The 25617-nt window shown below is 42.4% G+C and overlaps 1 protein-coding gene across 3 annotated transcripts in view; it reads right to left on the bottom strand.

The window, feature by feature from the left end:
• Sema5a (semaphorin 5A) overlaps positions 1-25617 on the bottom strand; it is a 452724-nt gene that overhangs the window by 45247 nt on the left and 381860 nt on the right. For all 3 annotated transcript variants that reach the window (XM_076857478.2, XM_076857480.2, XM_076857479.2), the window contains 2 exons: positions 21506-21649; positions 12371-12518 (listed from right to left, as the gene is read on the bottom strand). In XM_076857478.2, coding sequence (XP_076713593.1) covers positions 12371-12518; positions 21506-21649 — 292 coding nt within the window. The remainder of the gene's footprint in view (positions 1-12370; positions 12519-21505; positions 21650-25617) is intronic.

The raw sequence follows: 25617 nt of genomic DNA, 5'->3' as shown, positions 1-25617 counted from the left end.
AGTTCCGGGGAGCACCAGCCTTCTGAAGTCTCAGTACACTATTATGGTTTGGATATGTCACCAAAGGCTCCTGTGTTAATGCAGCAATATTCAGAGGTAAAATGTTAAATTACGAGAGCAGTGACCTAATAAGTCCAGCCCTAGTTGGAATGGAGTAACTGGGTGGTAACTGTAGGCAGGTGGGGTGTGGCTGGAGGAGCCGGGTCCCTGGAGGTGTGCCCTGGAAGGCTATATCTCCCCAGAGGCTACACCCCACCTGCCTCTCTGCTTCTTGGCCACCATAAATGGAGTAGCGCTCCTCCACCAAACCCTTCTGCTGGGATGTTCCACTGATCTCTACTTCACTTTGGGCCCAGAGAAACGGAGTCAGCAGACCACAGACCAAACCTCTGAGACCATGAGCCAAAATAAACTTTTCCTCTTCTAAGTTGCATTTGCTAAGTATTTGGGTCACAGTAATACCAAGCAGACTGACTCACACCCCAATACTCAGAGAAGCCCAACTCACGAACACCAGTTTGAAGATACTGGCTTGACTCTTCCCATTCCACAACAGGCGTAGACTGTGCTCAGCTGTGACCCTTCTACCAGCATCTGCAGGATTTGGTCTTTGGCTCTCTCCAGGGTGACTCAGCCAGATTAGGGTCTCAAGCTCAAGGATGTTCAAGACTTGTTTGTTGAGGGACTGCGCAGGGCTGGAGTTGCCTGGCAGGCACAAAGCTCACCAAGGCAAAGAACACAACGTCTGGTGAACACAGGGGTGAGGCTGTGGAAATAGCCCAGGTCCAGTATTTTTAAAATATTATTTGCAAAGAGAAGTTCAAATATTGGAATTTGTGCCACTATAAAATTTAGACTTTCTTTTCCGATTAGGTGTTCTCCATTAGTACCATGGGGACCTGATAAGGTCGTGAAAGGACACCAAAACCAATGGTAATGAACTCCATGCACGATTCCGCAAGCATACTGGTTTTCAGTCCTAGATTTGTACCATTTAGAGCAGACTTGTGAAGCTCATTAGAAAGAATTCGAAATAATTTAAGAATATGAACAAGAAATGAAATGCTCATAAGCAAATAGCATGGGAAGAAAAATTAAATGTGAAGTAAAGACAGCTCCATGTGGGTGTGAAGAATCTGAGAGGGAACACCAGCCACAGTTCTGCTGGGAGACACTGTAGGAAGCCACCAAGGGCCTGCATGAGCAGCATGATACACTAGATCTGCCAATGTCATTCAAAAGGGTGGTGAGGATGTTTCCCAAATTACCATTGTCTTTCAAATTAATATGCAAATTTAATAATTAGGTTTGCATACTCAATATCCTATACTCTGCTGGGTGTTAGGAAAGCAGTAGTAAATAAAATACTGTCCCTGAATTGAATTGTCTTCAAAATGTCAACTATTTGGTATTAAAGTTTAAGAACAGTTGGTTTGCCTAATAGCAAAGTGATTGAGCCAGCCTCCTTGAAACAGGACTCAGTTGAAGGGTGCATAACATGTTTGGGAGCTGTATCAGCCCGAAACCTGGTGCTCCAAATTGAGGAGCACTGAGGTAGGTAAATGGTGACAAAACAGAAGCAGTGTCTGAAGTCGAAGGGATGACCACAGCAAAGTCGCACGTCTACACACATGCACACACGTTGCCTGCACGGCATTCTGTATGCACATACAATTAGCTATCTCTTTTAGGTAGGAAAAGCAACACAACTTTCCTGACTGTAAAGGAAAATAATTCAAAATGTGATGTAGCTTGTATTTGTTGAAATCATTAATGGACTGAGGCTGTGGAAGTGGGATCCTAAGAAGGGCAGGGCATGCAGTGTGTAATTGCCAAGAGTGAGCCCGGGAGGGCAGATGGCATGCAGCCCCCCAGCCACGGGGTCCTGCCACGTTCCTTTGAGCTTGCTCAGGCTCACAGGGGTACCTTCCGGAGTGGACCCCTCTCTGGCAGTCTGCAGCCTTCAACTATCCTCCCATGGTGCACTCCACTCCTTTCTCCACACCCTCACGGACCCGGGCTTTCCAGCCAGAAGTGACCCTCCCTCCCGGTCACCCGAGTCCTCTCCTAGCTTTCCTATTGCCTTTTCCACTTCTCCTTTGTTATCTAGTCATCGAATTGTATCTTTTCTCTTAAGTTAGAAGGGGACCTCCTTGAGGGAAGGAATGTTGCTGTCTCCACTTGCAGAGCTCCCAAAGGACCCATCCTTTGTACATGGTGAATACTCAACACCGGTGGTTGACTAAATACTCAGATGAATGATCTGAAAATTCTGCAAAGCACAGAACAGCCATGGGTCAGCCATTGAGGTGATGGAGAACGTCCTTACCTTCCGTAGGTAGAACTGTTTAGAAATGAACAGTGTCCTGTGAGATCACACCAAGCATTAGGGAAATCAGTTCTCAAGGAAGGTGCCGTACAGGCAGAGCGCCTTTCCTCTGCATTTTCAGACTCCAGCAGCTTATCACTAAAGCTCTTTGCAGTTTTGAGAAGACAAGAGAAAGAAATCCATTCAATCAGTTTCATAATGAAAACGGCCTGGGAATGTGGAAGGGCTCCCTTGGATGCCTGGGTTCCATCTGTTTACCCTGCTATTTTTGCCTCCCTCTCTTTTAAGCTGGAACACCGTATGGTTCATCTGCTTGTGGGTCCATGTGCAGAGCTCAGTGAGTGGATAGGGCAGAGCTTTGTTCTTTTAGCCTCTGCCATCGCTCTTTCCCACATGAAGACACCGGCATTCCTTTGCACACTGCTTCCTAATAGTCTCAAACTGGGCTACTTCATGGGATCGGGGAGGATGGAGCAGATGTGGAACATGTCTCTCACTAACAGAAGCGAGATGCCAAGTGACAGTATGTGGATTGCTCCTTTCCCACGTGGTGTAACTGATAAAATAAGACAAGAACGTGACACCATATAAGCCAATTCGATTTCCAAGGGTCTTTATTACAACCATGCAAGCGTTTCTTTCAAAGCAGAACCTCATGAGATTCTTCAAGTCAAATATGTCTAGGGGGGAAAACTTGCTGCGGAGTGAAATAAAGAGGCAACTCTTCAAAGAATGTCACATTAGTTATGGTGACATGTTGTTGGACCACAGGGAGAAGCAGTTTAATGTGCTTATTTTAGCTGCTAAATTCTGAAGATTTCTAAATGTAAGCTTGATTCAAATTTAAAAATATTAATGAAAAAATCTAAATGTAGCAGTAGTTGCTTGTATTTTCTCTCATATTCATATGAAAATCTCCAGAGCCGGGTTCTGGTTCTTAGAAAGTTTTAGGATTATTAAAGTAATGCACTTGGGAAGAAAGAAGCCACAGCATCTGTGAAAAATATTCAGTATTTTAAAACATTTTTTTCATGCTCCAACATCTGTTGCTTCCTTCTTTAGTTAATTATAAGTTGCTTTGAAAATTATTATGTATGTGAATTCTTTTAACAACTGAAATTATACATGTTCAATAATACCACTGGAGGCACTCAGATGAAATAATTTAAAAAGGGGAAAATGCAAATCTTAAGCAAAACACAAATTAAAACATATTGTTGATACAATTAAACATTCATGTTACTTCAACAAGAGAATGGGCTGCCATGAGCCAAACCCAAAAAACAAGTGTAATGTGATTAAAACTTATTTTCAAGCCCTACAGTTGCCTTTGCATACACATGGACTATTTCACAGCACACCCGCCCTTGGTCATTGGCAATCCGTGTTGAAGTGTGGTGTGAACACAGTACTGACACACCAAAGCACTGTCACAAGCCAAGTAGGATCCAGACTTGCAGGTCTGAGCCTCATACGGAGGGCTCCTGCCTCAGTGTTAGGCAGACACTGTACATCTCTTATTCACCCAGATCTCCCCAGGGCCCATCCAGGTGTAAAAGGCTTAATATTTATTAAATTAGTGATAATGAAATTGGAAACAAAAGCAACATGCTTGGATTCTCAGTATGCAAGTGAGAGTTCAGGCAACTCTATTGAGTCTGCATGTCTTTCAACTAGAGTAAAATAAGTAAAGATCACAGGACAAACACCAGAGTCACCTGACTGATGATTAAGTCTTCTCATCAGAGGGCTGTCCCTGCAGGTTTTTGTTTGATTGACAGTTTGCATTCTTTTAGAAAGGGTTTTCAGAATGAGTCTGCAGAGGCAATGTTGAAACTTTGGTGGGTCACAGCTTTGCTTGCCTGCACCTTTCCATATGTCCATTGAGAAGACTGAATACCAACATGGGGCCTCAGGGCTAAGACTGGGTATGAGAATGGGAATGTGGAAGGGCTCCCTTGGATGTCTCCACACAGCATGGTGGGAAGAAGGTTGTTCCCCTGAAGTCACGCTCCAGGCTGCTGTAAGGCATGAACACACCCCCTGAAACCAGGGTCGCTGTGTATAGCAACAGCCTGGACTGAAATAGAGTTTCTAAAATCTGGAAGGGAAAGTGAACTACCCAAAGGTGCAACTCAGTGCAAGTGAATGCAAAAGCTCACCCTTAATGCTGCAAACTGCACACCTCAGCAGGATGCCCTCTGCTGCAGATACGAGGAACACCAGAGCCCTGCACTCCCAGCTGAAGTTGGCTGGATAGCTGATGTCTTTTGGAAATGTGAAGAACCGCTACTCCAGGAGCAATTGCTTAATTACAGTGACAATTACCTGGTAGAACTAGTAAATAAGGTGAGCTACGAGATATTGACCAAAAATGAGAGCCAATTTGGAGGGGATAAGAAATTGACTAATAGACCCAATAAGTGTTCTCAATGGTTTTTCTCCATGCTTAGCCCCAAACTGTCAGTAAAGTTACAATCAAAACCTGAAGATGCACTTGGAGAATAATAACCTCTGACTGTTTTTAAAGGCACTTCTATTAAGACTTTAAATTTAGAAAGCCATGCTTAATTGCTCATTTTTAATCCTGAAATATCATGCTTTTTAAAAAAGAGATACTTGAATTAACTTTGGCTAAGCACTCTATTTGTTATGCCTTTAAGACAATCCACTTGTTCTGTGGACTAGAACTACAAAAGACTTGTAAACTCAAAGCCACTTAGTGGAAATACTGTTGTGCTTCTGTAAGTAAATTTTATGTGTTTTAATGTGAGTCATTAAGGATTGGTACCAATCGATTGGAAAACTATATAGGAAAAATGTGTGTGTGACTTAAGTCTCTTTTGTAGCTGAAACTGCTCTTCATGAAACTTCTTTCAATTAATTTGTAATCACTGTATTTGAATTATTATAATAATAAGAAGAAACAGTTCTTCTGTAAAGTTAAAGAAATCTGTGCAACAGACCCTTGCAATGCTATAAATAAAACGTTTCTGTGAAATATTCCAGATCTGTATACCAATTGCAATTTCCAGAGATTGTGAATGATTATTTATATTTCCTAAAGGCAGACTTTTGACGGATTAATTCCTATAATCCATCATTTTTCTTTTCTCTGAATCTGCATCATGCATCATTCTTAACCTTGATTGCCAAACTTTGCTAAATTTTAGAAAACTTATATTTTCATGGCCATCCGCCTTACCACTCAATTTTGCATACCGAAATTAACTTTTTCAAAATGCTCAAGCCTCTTTTAACAAAATGTGGCAGTTTTACTGGGACAATCTTTCACATTTGCAAGCTCTTCACTGAGCTATTTCATAACAAAAGAAAGCAAAATTTGCATTCGCATGCTTATGAAGATGTAATATCAAGTTTCAGCTAGGGAAATCAATCATTTCCCCAGGAGAAGAATATTTGCAAATACAAGTGAATGCATTTTGCCATCACAGGGCAGTGAGACAGTTCCTCCTGTGACCTTTTTCTGAAGGTCAAGTCCATCTGTTTAGCTTTCCTGGTATCAGATCATGTGAAAATCCTTAGATCATCTCCATCAGATATAGTGATTGTGAAGGGAGAACATGATTATCATGTCAGTTCTTAAACGATATTTGGAGGCAAATCCCATAAAGAGGAAGGGAAGGAGAAAGCAGTTAAAACCATTTTGACTCCAGGAGCTAAAGTCATTGAAAGCTTTTGATCTCACACATCAGCCTGTCTCTAGCAATGGTGGCTCTCTGCCTCCCAGTTCTGCAGCTGTCTCCCTCTTCCCTGACCTGGTGACCCCTCCGGTTGCCCAATACTGGGCACCAACTCCAGTTTCACTTCCTGGCAAACATTCTCAGAGCAAGAAAGGAGCTTGCCATTCAGCGGCTCTCCCAGGAATCTAGGGAGCTTTTCCTTCACGTGTCCAAGGCAAGAACTGATTCACACAGTGGAGAATTACTCTGCTAAACAAAACTGCCTCCCAGAAAACAAAGTGTAACCTGACTTAATATTAAGTATCCATAGCTATTTGATGGCTGGAAAGATTTTTTTTTCTCTTTATTGATTTTTTTTTATAAAACAAATGACAGCGGAATGCATTACAATTCTTATTACACATATATAGCACAATTTTTCATATCCCAGGTTGTATATAAAGTATATTGACACCAATTCGTGTCTTCATACATGTACTTTGGATAATGATGTCCATCATATTCCACTTTCATTGCTAATCCCCTGCCCCCTCTCTTTCCCTCCCACCCCTCTTCCCTATCTCTTCCTCCCATGCTCTCCCTCCCTACCCCACTATGAGTCACCCTTCTTATATCAGAGAAAATATTTGGTATTTGTTTTTGGGGGATTGGCTAACTTCACTTAGCATTATCTTCTAAAATGCCATCCATCCATTTACCTGTAAATGATGGCTGGAAAGATTTTATGGGCAGGTGGAACCCTGCAAGGCAGGAGGGCCAGCAACACTTGATTTCAACTATTGATCTTTCCGACTATGGTCAGGATTCATTCTCATGAAACCAGATACAACAAGTGCATTGAGACCCCCCTCCACCTGGTGGTCCCAGCTGCAGTAAGTGGTAGGCAGCTCTCCACCAGCAGTGACCTCTTGGAGCACAGGTGGCTTTTCATGTTCTGAAGCCCCTGGAGAGAGCTGGTATTCGAGGGTGCAGCCTGGGAGCATCCCTCACTCAAGAGGAGTCATAAAGGTCAGGCACTTTTAACAGGCATCAGCAGGGTTCTGGTCTCAGCAGGGAATCAGCCCTGCTGCCCACAGAAGTGGCACGGATAAGGAACGGGGGCTTTCTCGTCTTTCCTCCTTACCCCACCATTCTCCCTAGTCCCATCCACTATGATAGATTCATCTCCCAAATAATCCACCTGCTCTAAGCCCTTGTCTCAACTCTTATTTTAAACAGAGCTCCAGCCAAGACGTAAAACTCACCCATCTCAGCAACTACCCCCACAATGAAACCTGGGGTCTGAAAAGAAGGGAGAAGGGGTTTTGGGGTTTCTGGGGTTTTGAAGAACTCACTGGGTTTTCATGCACTCACACCAGGGCTGGGGTGGCACTCAGGGGGCACTGTTTATCCACATCATCTCTGAAAAATGATCAGTGCCCTCCCGGAGGAATCATGCAGTCCCCTACCTGCCTGATTATACAGAGAGGCTTTGGAGGAGAAAAGTCAGTGCGGGCACCCTTTCTCACGTGCATCTGGGTATCAGGGACTTCCCCAAAGATCTTTCACTTCTCTAGACCCTCAGTTATATGTCCATCCTGAACCCACCACCCATGGCTGTCATCCTTAATAAATGACTAACTTTTTTCAGATTTTAATTAAAATTATTCATTTTATCAAATTTGCTATGTATCACATTCAGCTGGGTAAAACCAAATTTGCAATTATTTTGGTGTTTAGGTTAACGTTAGGAAACTTGTAATCTTTTTCCTTTTTGATTAATCTTCAAATGTCTGATGAGGCCATGGAGTGGAGGAAACACAGACCTTCACCAAGAATGGCTGGTCTGGAGTCTGTGTGCAGCACGAGCTGAGTCATCTGCCTGTTCAGGCCAAGTTTCCTCATCTAGATGGCAGTTACTCATAATGCCATACCACCGGGTCATTGGAATCAATAATACATCGCCAAGAAGTGCTTTAAACAAAGCCTATCACTAAGCTATTTCAATGGCTGATGATGATAATGGCAACAAAGAATACTAATTTTCTACACAAATTCTGAACATTTTCAATGGATCGTATTTATCAAATTTTATTTAAGAAAATTGCCTTTTTTGTACTATAACATGGTATTTCATAAACCATGGATAAAATTTGTTGTATGTAAATTAGAAAGGCCATTGGCTCATTAAAGTACCAAAAGCTTCCAAACACTTCCATCTGTGTCCCTTGAGAACAGCCCAGACAATAGGGTCCATATTGGTGAGTGAAGTTTTAGTCATATTGTTAAGGGTCTTAGTCATATTGTTAAGGGTATCAAGTAAAGATTTGGAAAAGGATCCAGGCCCACAGCATGATAACAGCACATTAACCAATGCATCAAAGTTAATTTAAACTGGCAATGGCCTAGTCTGCAGTAGAGCAAATGTTGGGGTCACAATGCGTGTATGAGGAGAAGACTTTCTGTGTTCTTCCTTGTGGAAACCCACCCATCCTCCAAGGCAGGGCTATGGATTTCCAGGAAGCCATTGTTGAAAATGAGCAAACACAGGAACCTAACTTTGCTGACACCTGAGATAACCACCTTAGAAAGAGGAAAGGTTTGCTGTGGCTCACAGTTTTGGAGGTTCTAGTCCATGATTGGATGGTCCTTTTGCTTTTAGGCATATGGTGAGCTGCAGGTCAGAGCAGGGAACACATGGTAGAGAGGAGAGGAAGGGAGGGGCCAGCATCCAATAGCCTCAAAGGTCATTCCCCAGTGATCCAACTTCCCTGCACGTAGCCCCACCTCTTACAGACCCCACCACCTCCTAACAGTGCCATAGACAGGGTTTTAAAGGAGAGGTAAGACCCACAGTCCTGCACCAACCATGACACACACACACACACAAGCAGCCAAGTTTAAAACTGCTACTCACTTGTAAAAAATAAATGTCAGTCTCCCAGGTCGCCTTTCTATTTTATGGCAAAAGGCAGTGCCAGTTCACCCACTGGAGTAAAAGTAGATAACACTAAGTCATTTCAGCACTAAAATTTAAATGGAGAAACTGAGGATTATTTCCACAAACTAGAAAGAAGAAATATGGGTTTTTCTTAAAACTAAGGGTAACAATCGTCCATGTAGCACTCAATAAGCTGCTCCCCCGATACAGTCATACACAAGGAATTGACTAACACTGTCCCAGCAACAACAAAACTACCAAAGTCTGAGAGAGTATAACACCAGGAAGCTCAGAAAATATGTTATAAAGTGTGTGAAGACATATTTACATAATTAGATTATCATTCTTATCAAAAAATTACAATTGTTAAAAGTCAAGATAAAATTTTTTTAAATAACAAAACTTGCTTACAGTGTCTTTCAAAATATTGCCAAATTTAGAAGAATTTAACTACTACTTTTGAAAATACTGAAAAAAAAAGCACAAGTGACTTGTAGGAAAATCCTGAACTTTGGTTCTGAACTTCATTCTGAACAAGAGCAGGGTGACCAGGCAGAAGAAGCCCTATGCAGGTCATAATTCTTAAAAATGTGTATTGCACGGACCTAAAATAATTATTGTTGGACTACTGAGGTCCTTTAAAATTGAACTAGTTCATATATTAGTGGCCTGCGGCAAAGTCAACCCAGCCGTTTTAGAAATGTAGGAAACCAGAGATAAATGCACAATGCTCCTGTTCTAGACTTTTAGGGGTCTCATGTTGTGGGTGCCGGTCTGAACTCCGACCTATGGTCTCACTGTTCTTGCTGCTATATTTAAGGAGGGCCCACAGCACCTGGATCTCTTTAGGATTGATTGGATTCACTATGAAGTGAAGAGCCTGGCCTGGGGTGTTGCTCCTCTGGCAATTGGCTTCAGACACCTAATACTGGTCCATGGGTCTCCATTTTCTCACTAGGAAAAACAGAACCCGTGGGCTCATGAATTACACAACAGTGAGGAATGGGTCACATCGTGGTGATTTTCATATATCACAACATATTTAAACTTCCACTTGCCGGATTTCACTTGCTCCTAAATTTATCCACAATGCCATTATTTGACAGAAACACATTTGATTGCACTTATCTGCTCTGATTAACCTTCAGAGAGTTCCTTCTGACAGTGTATACTGATTGTAACATCTTTCTTCTTGAACTTTCTGGTTCTTTGTATCAAGGAAATAAACATCTATCTTATGTTTCCTGTTCATAACTTAAATTATAGATTTTTGTTCAACTGCTTTATGTTTTGCCTGGTATTTCAGTAAAATATGTGTATTAATATTGTGCTGGCAATGCCGCGTCTGTTTCTCTCTTCAAATTATTTTTGCTGTATTTGGCACTGTCTTTATTCTGCTCAAACACATCTGCTATCCTTGGAGGGAATTCTGAGTTATATTTTTCTGGATTTGGAAGCCAAGGTTACATCTGTTTTATAAACCATAATACTGTAGCAAATAAAGCAACAAATACATTGACATTTTGGAAGACCTACAATTTTTATATTCATGAACAGATGTATCACACACATACACACATTCTAGTAAGTTCATAAGAGATATGCTATACTCTTCCTTAATATATTTTTATTTAATGAATCAGTTTTGAATATAACTATTGAAGTTAATTCACAGCAAGAAAGTGAAAGATATGCACTATTTTCTCATTCTTTAGGCAGAAAAGTGCTTAGAATCTAAGGTGCAAGATCATCTCATGCTATCCCTGCCTTGGTTTCCCACAGGTGAGAAAAATCCTTTTTATTTTTATTTATTTATTTATTTTTTGGTTAATATCTATTTTTTAGTTGTAGTTGAACATAATACCCTTATTTTATTTATTTATTTTTTTATGTGGTGCTGAAGATCAAACCCAGGGCCTCGAACATGCTAGGCACGCACTCCACTGCTGAGCCAAAATCCCAGCCCGTTGAGAAAAATCTTGATGTGGAACTGAAGACCCTGCACTCAGACACAGAGGGAACAGGAGCCAAGGAGACGGCTCAGCAGAGAGATGACACTGTTGACATCATAATAAATAATTCTGAATTTTGGTATTTGAAATATTTATCTACATGTTGGTCTAAGAATTTACATTTTCTCATACACAGTGTACAGTGAGATTTTTCCTGGTCTATGGTTAGTTCAGAGGCATCTGGGAAGACCTGTCTCTGTGAGCAGTGATAGATCTGATTAGAATCACTACAATAACTTTGACGACATGAAGGGAAGAAAATGGAATGGCAAAGTCCAATCCAAAAAGCCTCCTTGAGTCTGCTGCAAGACCCACGCAGCACCCCATAGCCTCTCCCCCTCTCTGAAGTCCTCTGGGTCCATGCAGTGTGTGGGTTTGCAGCTCGCAGCAGCAGGCTTCACGGCAGCACAAAGACCTTCTCAGCCTCACAGACTGGGGCATGGATGGAAGGCCAACAGGAAAGGTCAGGGGGCAGCAGGCAGAGTCAGGCCCCCCCTGCAGAGCCTCTCCCCCAAGCACTGGCCATATCTCTCCTGCACACTGGGGCAGCCCCAGGGAGGGTGAGCCAGGTAAGCACCCTGCAGGATCCATGCTCAGTCATCCTGAACAAAGAAGCAAGGCCAGCAACAATGGGCCTTTTGAAAGGAGCTTGCAAAAGCAGAATTTTATTGGACTGTTTAAAGTGTTAAAAGAAATATGACCCCCTAAGGCAGAAGAAAAATAAAACCATAAGTTGCCTTCTATTCCCTCAGAATTGACACCAACATGCTCTGACATTGGCTCCACTGTGTCTCTGTCCCCAGGAAGTGTGAGGTTTGTCCTGCGTCCTACGCTGGGTGTGAGCCTCACTCGTGGGCATCATCCAGTGTGCTAGACCAAATGGAAGGACTGGAGTCAAATGCTGAAGCGTATGTGCTAGTTCAGGACTCACAAAGGCAACACTCCCGGGGCAGTTCATCCCATGTGTGCATACTTAATCCAAGTACTCTACTTTCCAGCACTTCCTTGGGTCAGTTCCATTAGCCAGAGAAAATTTCACAACTCACACCATTTAATGTATACAGAGCATCTGGTGCCTGGACATGTTGTGTTTATGGAACATCAAATGCTCGGGGAACATATGGCATCTGCCGAGAGTCAATGTTGGCAGGAGCTCTGCTGTGGAAGAGCACCAAGTGCCTGCAGACGTGCAGTATCTAGACACGTAGTGTACGTAAAGCATTTTGTGCCTGCAGAGCATAAAGAGTTTGCAGGACACCTCATGTGTGCAGAGGTGTACAGACCATCTAGTGCTTACAGTATGTCAAATAAGTGAAAAGCATCCAGGGTGTGCAGAGTGCTGAGCTGGTGCCGAGTCTAGATGCCCAACTCTGGGTTGCAGGCTGGGCACGAGGAGACTACTCACCACGTTGCAGCCTGCACAATCGGGCCCATTCTCACAGGTCCTGCGGCGAGCTTGAATGCCACCACCACACTGGGCTGTGCACCGTTCCCAAGGACCCCAGCCTGTCCAGAACATGTGCGGTGGGCATAGCAAATGCTCATTGCAGTATCTGTAATAGGGAAGGAATCCAAGAGGAAAAGGAAATTGTTAAGTGCCGCACAAGACAACTGAGCTTCCCACTCTCCATCCCTGCACCAGAGGCTGCGCACATGGGCATGCTCTGCGTGGAGGGGCTTGTTGTATTTGCAGTGGTTGAACAGGACAGGAGGCAGATGTGGTGCTGGCCATGCTGTGTGCACAGACAATGGAATGCACAGCAGACAATGAAGAAAATGCTCAACTCACAATGCAGGATGGATCTTCCTGTGCGGCCAATTAGAGGAGAAACAAGACAAAACAAAACTCTTCAAATAGACACCCCAAAATAAGAGCAAAGAGAAACTAGCTAGGCAGGGCAATTATCTTCTAAACACAAACATCGGAAGATAAAGTAGGTTAAGAACACAAACCCAGCAGAGCTTTATTTGGATTCATTTCTCATTCCTGAATCAAGTAAGTCGCATCATCTCATTAGGGTAAGTGAAAGCGTGAGTTTGGCACAAAGGCCCATGACATTTACTGCTTAGGTTATAGCACTTTTAAATTTATTTTTAGGCTCTCAGAATGTTGTTAAATGACTTTAATTTAAAAGACGACAGATTATTTTAAGTGAGTTAGTATACAATTCTACACATATTTGTTATATTTGCAGTGATTCAATTCTAGACTTTTACACACACATCCATTTTATCAATTTTTAGCCAAATACCCCCAAACCCCTTTAGCTCCAGGATTGGTCACATTGCTGTATAATCCTATGGACATGAAATGAATTGGGGAAAATGAACAAACAAACAAACTAACCCCAAACAAGAAGTCACTCTGAATACAGCCTATTTCAGCCAGTCACTTCTGGTTATTTAAAGGACTATTTAAGCTCAATATAGCCTCAGATGAATAGGGGCTCACAAGAGGCAGAAGAGAAAACACCAATTAAACACACGGGGGTACTTGTACCATAACCTGCCGTCACTCTGAATGTGCCACACACCAAAGGAAATGCATTTCTGGAGTAGAAGATGTAGGCAAGTGGTAGCCAGCAACCAAGGAAAGGAGTTTGGGGAGTGTAGTTTCTTTACAGAGAAGGCTGGGAAGGGTCAACTGTTCTTCTGTCAAACCAGAACCCTTCATGGAGAATGTGAGGCTTCAGGAATGGCTGGAGCACAAAGCAGGAAGCAAGGCCCCGTGGAAACGGCCAATAGCATGAGGCACATGACACCCGCTGGTGTTCAGGGAGTCAGGAGAGGTAGACATGAGAGAGCAAGGTAAGAAAGGTGATGGTGAAAGAGAGCAGGGGGAGGTGACAGGCAGCGGAATGAGCTACCTTTGCCAGATAGAGGGAAAGAATGCGAACTTGGTTGGCAAGAAACCAAGGAAGTCCCCTGGAGCTCTGCAGACAAAAGAGCACTGTTAGTGTTAGAGTGAAGAGTCATCTTGTGGGGTGGGCACTGCTCACACAGGTGGCTTGCAGCCCCTGAGGTCGGAGGAGCTCCCCAAGTTTCAGTGTGGGGCCTGAACCTTCAAAGAGAGGGGAGGCCACCAGCAGGAAGAGCAGATACCAAATCGTGGAATCTGGATGGCAGCAATGCAAATGAGGGACAGTCCAAGATATTCAGGTGCCATTCAGGTGGTGGAGAGAAGGGGGAGGAAGGAGGAAGACAGGGCTTGGTAGAGTTGATACAGTGCAGCAATAATGGAGTCCACAGCAGCCTCCCTGCTGAAGGCTGGAGGCCCTGTTACTTCCAGGAAGAGGTCACTGCTGAGGGGCTCTCAGAGGGTCAGGAAACAGACCAACAGTGTAGTTTCTCTGAGCATTCCCATTGAAGAGTGGCCAATAACCTGAACAGTTCCCACTCCTCATCCTTTCAGGGTTTCAGATGTGGAAATGCTAGGTCTCCTTCTCAGGGAAGCAGGGAGAGGACTGTGGGGCTCCTCCCGGATCCCCCTAATAGGAGGACATGGCCTGAGCGGGAAGACTGAGGCTCCATTAGGCTGTGAGAACCTGCCTTGGGAAGTCTGCATGAAGCACAGTATTCCAAGAAGTAAATGTCAGCAAATGTGTCGGTGCTCGGAGTATTCCAGGAGGAAATTGTCTTTTGTTTTGAGAGCAGGTTTTAGGGAAGTCAAGAAAACTCAGGACCTCAGCACACACTCTGCGTTTAATTCTAAATGTCCACGTGTATATAAATAGAACCATTTCTGAACTGATATTTAAAGGTATGACTTATTAGACTTGTTTTCCATAATTTCAGTTTTCAGTGAACATGCACACTCGCACACACACAAAGGGCAGGAAGGGCAAAGGAAAGTCTTACTAAAAATGCTCCTAGAGCCCTTGAATTTTAATAAAAAGCTCAGCAACTGAGCTACCATATCCCCAGAGCAAAATAAATCATAACGCATAAATACTTTCTTGTATTTGCCTGCAGCAGGCCACCTCTGAAAACTCTCAGCCTGTTATTATAGTTACAGATCTACTGCAGGGTAACCTGTGCATGTAGACCGGAACTTTCCAACATTGTCAATAAATCATCTCCAGGGCTGCATTTTAAGGTTGTCAGCTAATGGCCTTCTCTTTTTCCCTCTTCCTCCCTCCACAGTAGTCCTATGAAACAGGCCACCCCAGGATTTCCTGAGTTGTCACTCTCTGTGATTCCAAGACTGTGATGAGAAAGGGTCAGAGGGAAACAGAAATTGCTAGGCTATCTCTCCCCTTGTGTCTGGGTTTACCCTCAGGAATTCAGGCTGGAAGAGACTGCTCAGAGGCAAAGCCCCTACCAGGCCCCACGCCTGGATCCCCTGCCACTGTGAGAGATCAGTTTCCTTCTGGCTCTCCTCACCCTGACCCCAACCAGCTGCACCCCCAAGAGAAGCCCCCTCATTAAACCACAGGAACACCAAAAATGATGGGAAACCACAGACCTGGCATCTCTGCTTAAGGATCTTGATTAATTTACAGACAAAGTGTCCACACAACGGGCCAGTAGTCGGCTCCTCCTTTCTCCGAGGCTGCTGCTGGCCTTTACCAGATGACCAGCTAAATGTTCCTAAATTTTTATTGGCTCTGTTAGGTCTCTAGTATCTTAAAGCAATGAAAGTCACAGATGCATTTCATGATGCATTAAAAATTAAGATTTTAATTTTGCTCATGACTGCTCATTCTTATTTTGCATTTAAAAGCTAACTGATGACGCACAGTGTTTCTCCATAAATCATCCATTTTTCCATAAACCTAGTCTCTGTGAAGGAAAAGCCTTCACGATTCCACACAGGCAGGGTCTCAACACTGCACCATGCTGCTTCTCGCAGTTCTTTGTGCTACAAACCATTCCATTCCAGTTGGGTCCAAGGTAGTTTCTTACTACAACTTGTCACGCTGAGAACCAGGGAGAGCCCTTTTAAGAGCCATTTTTTGTTCATGGTAAGTAATAATCCCTTTATTGGGGGCATACTGGAGTAATTGAATCTCTTATGCAGCCAGAAAAACTGTATATATATTTAAAGTCCACCATGATATTTAAGACAACATGTCAGAACAGAGTAACAATGTGCAGAGAGCATCACTTTGGTTTATCACAACATGAAGCAAACATACACAAAGACAAAAATAGTCATATAATGAAATCCCATTGGTTCTTAAGACCCTTAAGTTTGATAATGCATTGGACTGACTCTAATGTGGCCCACCTGATACCCACTTGCTGGAACTCACACTTTGCTTCATCCCCTCCAACTGAGGATGGGAGAGAAAATTGTCACTCACTTCTAGCCAACAGAATGTGTCCAAGGTGATGAAAGTCACTTCTGTGATTATGACATGAAAGATCATAATGCCTTTACTTTAGGAAGTTTCTCTTTCTGTCTTTGAGGAAGCAACCAGTAAGGTGAATAATGCCCTGGTATTAAAGAGGTGAGGGTAGACTCTAGTTTATATCCAGTGAAAAACTGAGGCCCTTAGGTCAGCCTGCAAGGTCGTGATGGTGGCCACAACTGACTGGTCTAAGAAGCAGATGCCTCTCCTCTGAGCTCAGATGGGAGCCCTGGTGTGCACTCACATTGCAGACTGCCACCCTACCACCAAAGACAGCTGAGCTGTGTCCAGGATTGAAACCCAGAGAAGCGGCAAGCTAACACAGGAGGTGCTTGAAACAGCACATTTGTGGTAACAGCACTGTTATGTGATGACTACTAGAAGATATCACAGCAGTGTGGAGTATGGTGTTCTTAAAAAAAAAAAAAAAAAAAAAAATCCCCCCAAATGGGGAAACTGCCTTTGGGACCAGAGAAGAGGTAGAAGAAAGAATTTTGAGGAACATTCTAGAGAAAGCTTAAATCAACTTGTAAAGCCTATTAGTAGAAATTTGGATTTGAGGATGCTGCCAGCAAGGGTTTAGAATGAACTAGGATAAATAACTAAACTGCATGATGAAAAAGACAAGCCAATTAGAAAATAGGAAAAGGACTCTATTAGATATTTCTTCAAATAATATATACAATGAGCACATTTAGTCATTAGGGAAATGCCAATCAAAACCAAGATTATACTCACTTTATACACAGTGGGGTGACTATAGCCAAAAGCAAGAAAATAGTGTTGGCAAGAATCTGGAAGAATTAGAACACTCATACATTGCTGTTAAGAATGTTCAATGGAGAGATCTTAGTGGAAAACACTTACTTTGGCAGTTCCTCCAAAAGCTAAACAAACAATTAACATATGACCCAGAAACTTCAGTCCTAGACATATGCACAGAAGAATTTAACAGGAACTTGAACAGATACCTGTACACCAATGTTCATCATCACATTTTTGGCAATATGCAAAAGGTAGAAATAGCCCACGTGGGCTCCACTTATGGCCAAATGGATAAGTGAAGGCACTTACAGCCATACAGCTGAATACTATTAAACCTTAAGAAAGGAATGAGGTTCTGGTCCAACTACAATGTCCATGAACCTGACCCCATCATGCTAAGTGAATCAAGAGAGATGGCAAAGGGCAACACTGGGTTTCCACTTACATGAAATGCAGATCATAACAGGCAAATGGACAGAGATGGGGTTGGAGGTTGCCAGGGATTAGAGGATTCTAGGATGGGGATACACTGCTTAGGAGCAAGGAGAAGGCTATGGAGATGGGGGGCTATGGCTGCACCACACTATCCATGTGTTAACAGTTGTCAACTACACACTTAAAAATGGGTAAGTGGCTAGTTCACGTTGCCTGTAATTTACTACAATAAAAATAACAAGGAGATAGAAGCATGTTATTAGAGACTGGAAGAAGGGAAAGTTTAGTTACCTAAAGGCAAAAAGCTTCCAAAATGATTAACTACCATAATCATGGAAAGAGGAACCTGTAGCCAAGAGGGTCACACAATTACAGAAACTCACGAAGACAGGGTGAAAGGTGCCGCCCGAGGACTTGCTGCTCACAGTAAAATGTAGGAGGAGAGAGAATTGAGGGCCACACCATTCAACAAAGCAAACAGGGGCTGCATGGTTTTGGGGTACCTGCTTCTCCTGATGTCAAAGATGCCAAAATTAAGAAACAGTTCTAAGCACCTTCAGGAAAAGCTGGCCTCAGGGGAAAGCTGAGTGTATCACTGTGAAAAACTCAGAAATATAAGAGAATCAGAGTAACATGGCGTTCAAGCATAGCATCCTTCTAAGATGTCACAAGCAAGGGGTGGCTCAGGGATCCTCTTGGTCATAGGGGGACCCTAGGAGCGGGAGGGCTCTGTTTCCCAGGCGGCTGGGGCACTCGAAGGCACAAGTAGGGCTATCTTAGGAAGATCTGCAAGTGTGGCTTCTGTCCTAGAGGGGAGACCCCAGGGAAACCCATGGAAGAGCCATAAAGTTCATCTGAAGGTTATTTTAGCAAAAATACCACCCGCTTGGATTAAAAGGGACAGAGACCATTGAAATGAAAGCCTGTGGGAAACCCAGCACAGCACTGGCAATTGGGCTGACAGGCTGCAGGTACTTGATGCCTTTAAGAAAATAGGGATGAGCCAGCCGTGGAGATGGGAGCAAATTGGGCAGAGCCAAATTTCAACTGAGCACCTCCCAAGGCCTGCCTGGCTAGGGTCTGGCATTCCCAGGGAGCAGCGAGTTCCCTGTTCTTTCCATCTGCCTCTTTTTAAACATCTCCTGCTGGCATCCTTTCCCTGCCCGACGGTTGCATATCGAGTAAGAACTTGACTCTTGTTTAGAGAATGGCAGACCAAGAGGCCCAGCACCCAGGGAGCCTCATGCAGTCTGAGACTGACTTGAATGGTAAAATTCTGGGCTTGGGGGAAGATGACTGAATAGGATAAGACTTTGGGGGACCTTGGGATTAAGTGAAAGGCATTTTGCATATGGAGGGCATGAATGACAATGGAACAGAGATCACCTGTGGCAGACAGACCCTAAGGAGACCCTGATGGCCCTGCCCCTGACATGCACACCCTGAGGCATCCCCTCATCCTGACGGCCTGTAGCTGACTTCTAACCAATAGAATATGGCAAGCATGGTTCCTCCTATGGTTACGTTCCCTCAGACTGTGCTGCCATCTTGGAGGACAATCCTGGACAGATTTGACCATGCTGGGGAGGGTCATGTGTCTAGAAGCTAAACCCTGACTGGCCATGTGCATAGGATTTAGGTAAGCTCTGTAGGAACACCAGTCCCTCTAAGACTGTGAAATAACAACCCTGTATTGTTTTAGTTTGTGGAATGATTATGACACAGCAGGTGAAAAGTAACACATATAATCACATCTATATTTTGCTAAAATTTATAACAAAGTCCCTTTCTTCTATCCATTGGTGGCCCGCTTGGTGCCTTTGATTTTTTGGATACTCAGGAAAATCCAAGGAATAGAAAGAAAATAAACCATCCACACATGCTAACGTACATGTATACTTTAAGTGAGATATTTTATTTATCTATTGATTTTTTTAAAGTAGTGTGAAAATTTCAGAGATTATTGATACAACAATTAAGCTCCCACACATTGGAGGTTTTGTCCCAAAGTCACTAACTGTGATCCTGGCATTAATTCAGGGATTTTTTTTTTTTTTTTTTTTTGAGAATATCACTTTATTTACTTTTGGTCACCCAGGATTTCTTTAGGTTTGATGGTTTTTAAATAAGCATGATCCTGCTAATCATTTAATGTGCCTATTCCTTAGAACTTTGTACCTTCCCATGGAGATCATGGTCTCCTTTAATCTAATCTCAAATATCTCCATTGTCAGAATGAGCAAAGTTTTCCTTTGGTTTTACTTATATGGAGAGACATCTTTTGCAACAGGGCAAAGAGATTTCTAAGAACCTTTTGCTTGTGAAGAGGAAAGCCTATCAGATATTTAGGTGTTTTTTTTGTTGTTGTTGTTGTTGTTTGTTTGGTTGGTTGGTTTTTCACACAGCAAGACTATTCAGTAGAGAGACTTCCATCTGCTTCTTCATTGCTGAACTTAAGTTTTCCTCCAGTAAAGCAAGCACATACCCAGCCCTAAAAGATGTTCATTAGTCTTCCAGAAATGAGGAACGTTTTCAGTGTAATGGCCCCAAACCACTGGCCATTCTTTCTCCAGATCTTTTTCTGCAAGCATAGCTTTATGAACAATGCTACTCACATACAGAGCGTGCACGTACTGTGGCCGCAGAGGTGGGCAGCGTCTTCCTGTCCACCCTGTTATGCTGTGGCAGCACCTCGACTCCAGGAAAGCCTTTGCACAAATGAAGAAGACTTTGCCCAGTGGACTCCACTATCTGACAACCCCCAGCACTCAGAAACTCCCCATCAGTTTTAAATCTATCAAGGTTCATAAATAGCGTGGAGACATTTTTCCTATAATTGGCTTTCCCACTTCTCAACTGACGTTAGACGGAATATGACAGACCTGTACAGGACCGTCTCACAGGACTATTGCAAACACGACCATCTTCCTTTCCCTCCTCTTCAAAAGAATGAAATATTATTTGGTAAGTGAGCAACACAGTGAGGAAAGAAAGAATGGTTCTCCCTAGTTGATTTCAGGTTGTAATAAATTCCTATGAGAAAACTGTCCACACAGCAAGGCTGTTAGTATTTATTTTTATTTTTTTAATATGTAAGTACTAATTGCACCGCAAATAGCTATTCACAGTGCTTTTGTAAGACATTCTTTGGAATGCATGACACCAAATACGAGCCTACTACCTTTTCATTAAAAGGCACTGGAATAATATTGATGTCAGTACAGCAGAATAAGAATCCAGAAAGTTCTGTGAAATTCATCTATGTGGTTTTTTCTCCCATTAGAGACAAACTGGAACACACATTAAAAAGACAAGAAAGATTTAATGGTCACAGCTATGAATTATGAGGATGAAACCAAACAACTTATTCTAAAGGAAGAAACAAATGACTAGATCCAAGACTAAACTGACAGACTGCGGTGATGTGATGGAAGGTTAAGATGCACATGGAAAAGAATCCCCACTTCAGGTGCGATGCATCCTCCCCGAGGGTGTTTGTTAACAATTAGTGTGTGGCTGTGAACACCACCAAACCCTCAGTGTGTTTGCACCTGTATTCCAGCTGCTGCATTTTGTTCTGATGCAAACTTTACTTTACCTGCCCCACAGCACCTGGACCTGACCCTTTGGGGTTCTCCTGGGAATTGCAGCTGTGGGGACTGGTGTAGCTGAGGTCTCTCATGAAGAATCGTTCTCCAGCAGACTCATTTTCTGATTTTTCAGGAGCCCATCTCAGAGAGGCCTGCAGCCTGGGTATCTCCATAGCCTTGGGAATTCCCCAGCTGAGCCAGCCCAACCATGCAGGCAGCAGAACGGGAAAAGTGCTCTTAATAGGAGGCTTTGGTCAAAATAAAGATGTCACAAAAGGAAGACAATAATTCAGCTCAACCAAAAGGGATGCCACAGATAAGCTCAGCTAGATCCAAAGGGAAACTTCCACCATGGGAGGAAGCTGGGGATGCTCTGCTGGGCAGCTTGGCACGTACCTCTCCTCACGGTTCTGTCCCACACACACCCGGCCCCCATGCCTGGGGGTGGGGTTGCTGCAAGACCGCTGCCGCACCTGGAAGCCGATCCCACAGGTGGTGCTGCAGGGCGACCACGAGGTCCAGGGAGTCCAGCCTCCGTTCCTGGGGAAAGGGAGCCACACAATCACTAGGTCACACTGGCTCAGAGTCCAAGTCCCTGCGCACCCACCGCAAATGCACATGGCCCTGGGTCACCACGTGACTGTGGTGCCCCTGGGAGAGGGAATGCCAGCGTGGCCTGAATGGGCTGGGCTAGGGAACTTCAATGACTGTGAGCCCCCTACCCCTTGACACCTGATTTTAGAGGTAAGACAGGAAATTTAAAAATGCAATTTTTTTTGACTCTGTCTTAAAATTTATTTATTTTTATTTTTTTTCCAATAGCATAATTATTTTTTTATTGGTTGTTCAGAACATTACAAAGCTCTTGACATATCATATTTCATACATTAGATTCAAATGGGTTATGAACTCCCATTTTTACCCCAAATACAGATTGCAGAATCACATCGGTTACACATCCACATTTTTACATAATGCCATATTAGTAACTGTTGTATTCTGCTACCTTTCCTATCCTCTACTATCCCTCCTCCCCTCCCCTCCCATCTTCTCTGTCTACCCCATCTACTGTAATTCATTTCCCTCCTTGTTTTTTTTCCCATTCCCCTCACAAAGTCTTATATGTAATTTTGTATAACAATGGGGGTCTCCTTCCATTTCCATGCAATTTCCCTTTTCTCTCCCTTTCCCTCCCACCTCGTGTCTCTGTTTAATGTTAATCTTTTCCTCCTGCTCTTCCTCCCTGTTCTGTTCTTAGTTGCTCTCATTATATCAAAGAAGACATTTGGCATTTGTTTTTTAGGGATTGGCTAGCTTCATTTAGCATAATCTGCTCTAGTGCCATCCATTTCCCTGCAAATTCCATGATTTTGTCATTTTTTAGTGCTGCGAAGTACTCCATTGTGTATAAATGCCACATTTTTTTTATCCATTCATCTATTGAAGGGCATCTGGGTTGGTTCCACAGTCTAGCTATTGTGAATTGTGCTGCTATGAACATCAATGTGGCAGTATCCCTGTAGTACGCTCTTTTAAGGTCTTCAGGGAATAGTCCGAGAAGGGCAATAGCTGGGTCAAATGGTGGTTCCATTCCCAGCTTTCCCAGGAATCTCCATAAGGCTTTCCAAATTGGCCACACCAATTTGCAGTCCCACCAGCAATGTACAAGAGTACCCTTTTCCCCACATCCTCACCAGCACTTGTTGTTTGACTTCATAATGGCTGCCAATCTTACTGGAGTGAGATGGTATCTTAGGGTGGTTTTAATTTGCATTTCTCTGACTGCTAGAGATGGTGAGCATTTTTTCATGTACTTGTTGATTGATTATATGTCCTCCTCTGAGAAGTGTCTGTTCAGGTCCTTGGCCCATTTGTTGATTGGGTTATTTGTTATCTTATTGTTTAATTTTTTGAGTTCTTTGTATACTCTGGATATTAGGGCTCTATCCGAAGTGTGAGGAGTACAAATGGGGCTTACTTAAACTAAAAAGTTTTTTCTCAGCAAGAGAAACAATAAGAGAGGTAAATAGGGAGCCTACATCATGGGAACAAATTTTAAAAATGCAATTTTAAGCGCACTGTAAATCATTTTAAATGAGCGGTATCATGAAACTAAGAAACTTTAGTCATGAAAAATGTTAATAGTTTATTTTACCAAAGAGCAATTAGAAGTGAATCCCTAAACATCCAGATTTTGTGATTTTGTTTGACTTGTAATGCATCCATTATCATCTTTGGAAAGTGCAGCTGGGAACCAAAGAGTCATTTAAAACTCTACTGACACCTCCTTTCAGATCTACTAACATCAGAGAGAGTGAGCGACCCTCCTGAGGGTATCATGTGCACAAAGAGTGTCACCAGGCTCAGGTGTCGAGTCAGACTTCTGATACAAATGAAGGAGGAACATTTAAGTTCAGATCCTTGAAAAGTGACAAAATATAAACAGCATAAACAAGGAGTGCAAATTACATGAATCTGTCTCTATGCATCACAGACATACAATAATGCAGATAGAAAAAATTATAAAATAAAAGTAGAATTAGATGATTTTATAAAATAAACCATGATTGACAACAAGAGGAATTATTTCAGTATTATATTTTTTCCTTAAAATGCATATATTCATGGTCATTTATAATTTAGACATCTCCCTTAGCTATTCTTCCCTGATATTAAAAAATAAATTGTAGGTATTTGGGGATTTTAGGTATTCAGATATCTATTAAATGCAGAGTTCAAACTCCCACGTAGAGGGTCTAGTGCATGTGGGGTCATTTCTACTTCTATAACCACATGTGGATTTCCATGGGCACTCATAACCTCACCAATGGGATTTGTATTTCCACAGGGTGGGGAAGTCAACTCACATTAACTTTGCTTTTCACTTTGTACATTCCTTTAGAAACACCAGGTCCACAACTATATGAAAATACAGGTATAAATAATAATTTAAACCCTTAACTTTAAAACAATCTAAAATGAAAATTCCTCAAAGAAATTTCTTAGTGTATCTAATATTTCCCCACTTTATTTGCTGAAACTTAGCAGTGATATAAATAAAATCTACATTATTAGCCTTGTGCATATTATAATAAAGCTGCTTTATGGTAATTTAATCAAAGTAAGACTTCCATGTTTTTCATAAAAGTAATTAGCTAGTTTCTTTTACCCTCTAACTATATTCTTACGAATAACTCAAGTAATTAATTGAAATATTCATCTTATTTACATATAAAATAAATGTTAGATGATGCTGAAAATATTGCTTTCAAAATTGTTTTGAAATTCTTAATTTCCTAAACATTTTAACAAACTTGGAATTTTATGATATATTCTTATAATACACAGAATAAGTGATGAAATAAATGAATGCAATTGCAAATGTATGTGTTCACTACATGGAACTGGGTTGACATGCTTCTAAATGCTGTCTGGTGGTAGACACAGCAGCAGGCAATCAAAAAAGCGTCACAGAATAATCATATATCGTCAGCTGGAACATCTTAATGATTAAGTGTGTATGAGACAATTCACTTACATGTTTAAAACATTGCTAGAACTGGTTCACTTCTTTGATTTTTAAGTTTAAAATAACCACCAGTTGTATTTCAAGACAACTTAGAGAATGACTTTCTGACTAGAATAAACACTGAAGATGTATAAATAAACCAGTCAACAATGCACTCAGATAGCTCTTTTGTAATTAAGCAGTATAGAAAGGACATCAGCCACTTATGGTAATATTCAGATGATGGCAGCTTGGCCGCATTTATGAAGTTTCTGCCTGTCATCAGTGGTGGCCACTTAGAGTGTGGACAGCAGGCAACACACAATTTGATGGTGCCCATGCCTTCTGTCGTACAATCTTATATCTTCAGCCCGCAAATGGCTCCTTCAACTTTGTGGGTGAGCCAATTACCCTGCAAAGACTGTCAGCAGATGCCAACATCACCTGTCCTATCTGCATGTCCCCTTTCTTATCTAGGGCATGCTGAGACTTCCTGTCCTGGGTTCTGGCATAGTTTGATCCCCTCTCAGGATTTCCTCTGTCCATGACTTCATAGACAAGTGTCCACATGCCCTCTGCATGTTCAGATGGGCTCATGAAAAGAACACCTTTTAACAAACATTCTGCATTAGTGTACATGCAAGGAGGGTGCCCGAAGATGGTCTCAGAGGATGTACTGATGTTTGTGGTCAGGGTGCTACAGCAGCAGGGCAAGATGTAAACTAGTGTAGCTTTATAAAATTTATAGATTTATCAATTTTTAACAGAGAAAACAGGAAACCTACTCCATGAATCACATTATTTGAAGTGTCCTCCTGGTTACCAGAGCCCAGTGTCACTAAGTGCAGACCTGAGCTCTGACTACAGAGCAGACTTCTGATCATGAAAAGATTTGGCTTCTTCTATCTTCCACCTAATATATTTGTTCTACAGTGGGGGTGATCGTCTATGTATTGCAGAAATAGTTTATTTCAGTAACATGGACACACCCCTGAACCAA

Source organism: Callospermophilus lateralis, chromosome 5 (assembly GCF_048772815.1).
Source record: "Callospermophilus lateralis isolate mCalLat2 chromosome 5, mCalLat2.hap1, whole genome shotgun sequence".
In the NCBI taxonomy this organism is placed as follows: domain Eukaryota; kingdom Metazoa; phylum Chordata; class Mammalia; order Rodentia; family Sciuridae; genus Callospermophilus; species Callospermophilus lateralis.
Note: the sequence above shows the minus strand (reverse complement) of the source record. Positions and strands in the feature narration are given on the sequence as shown.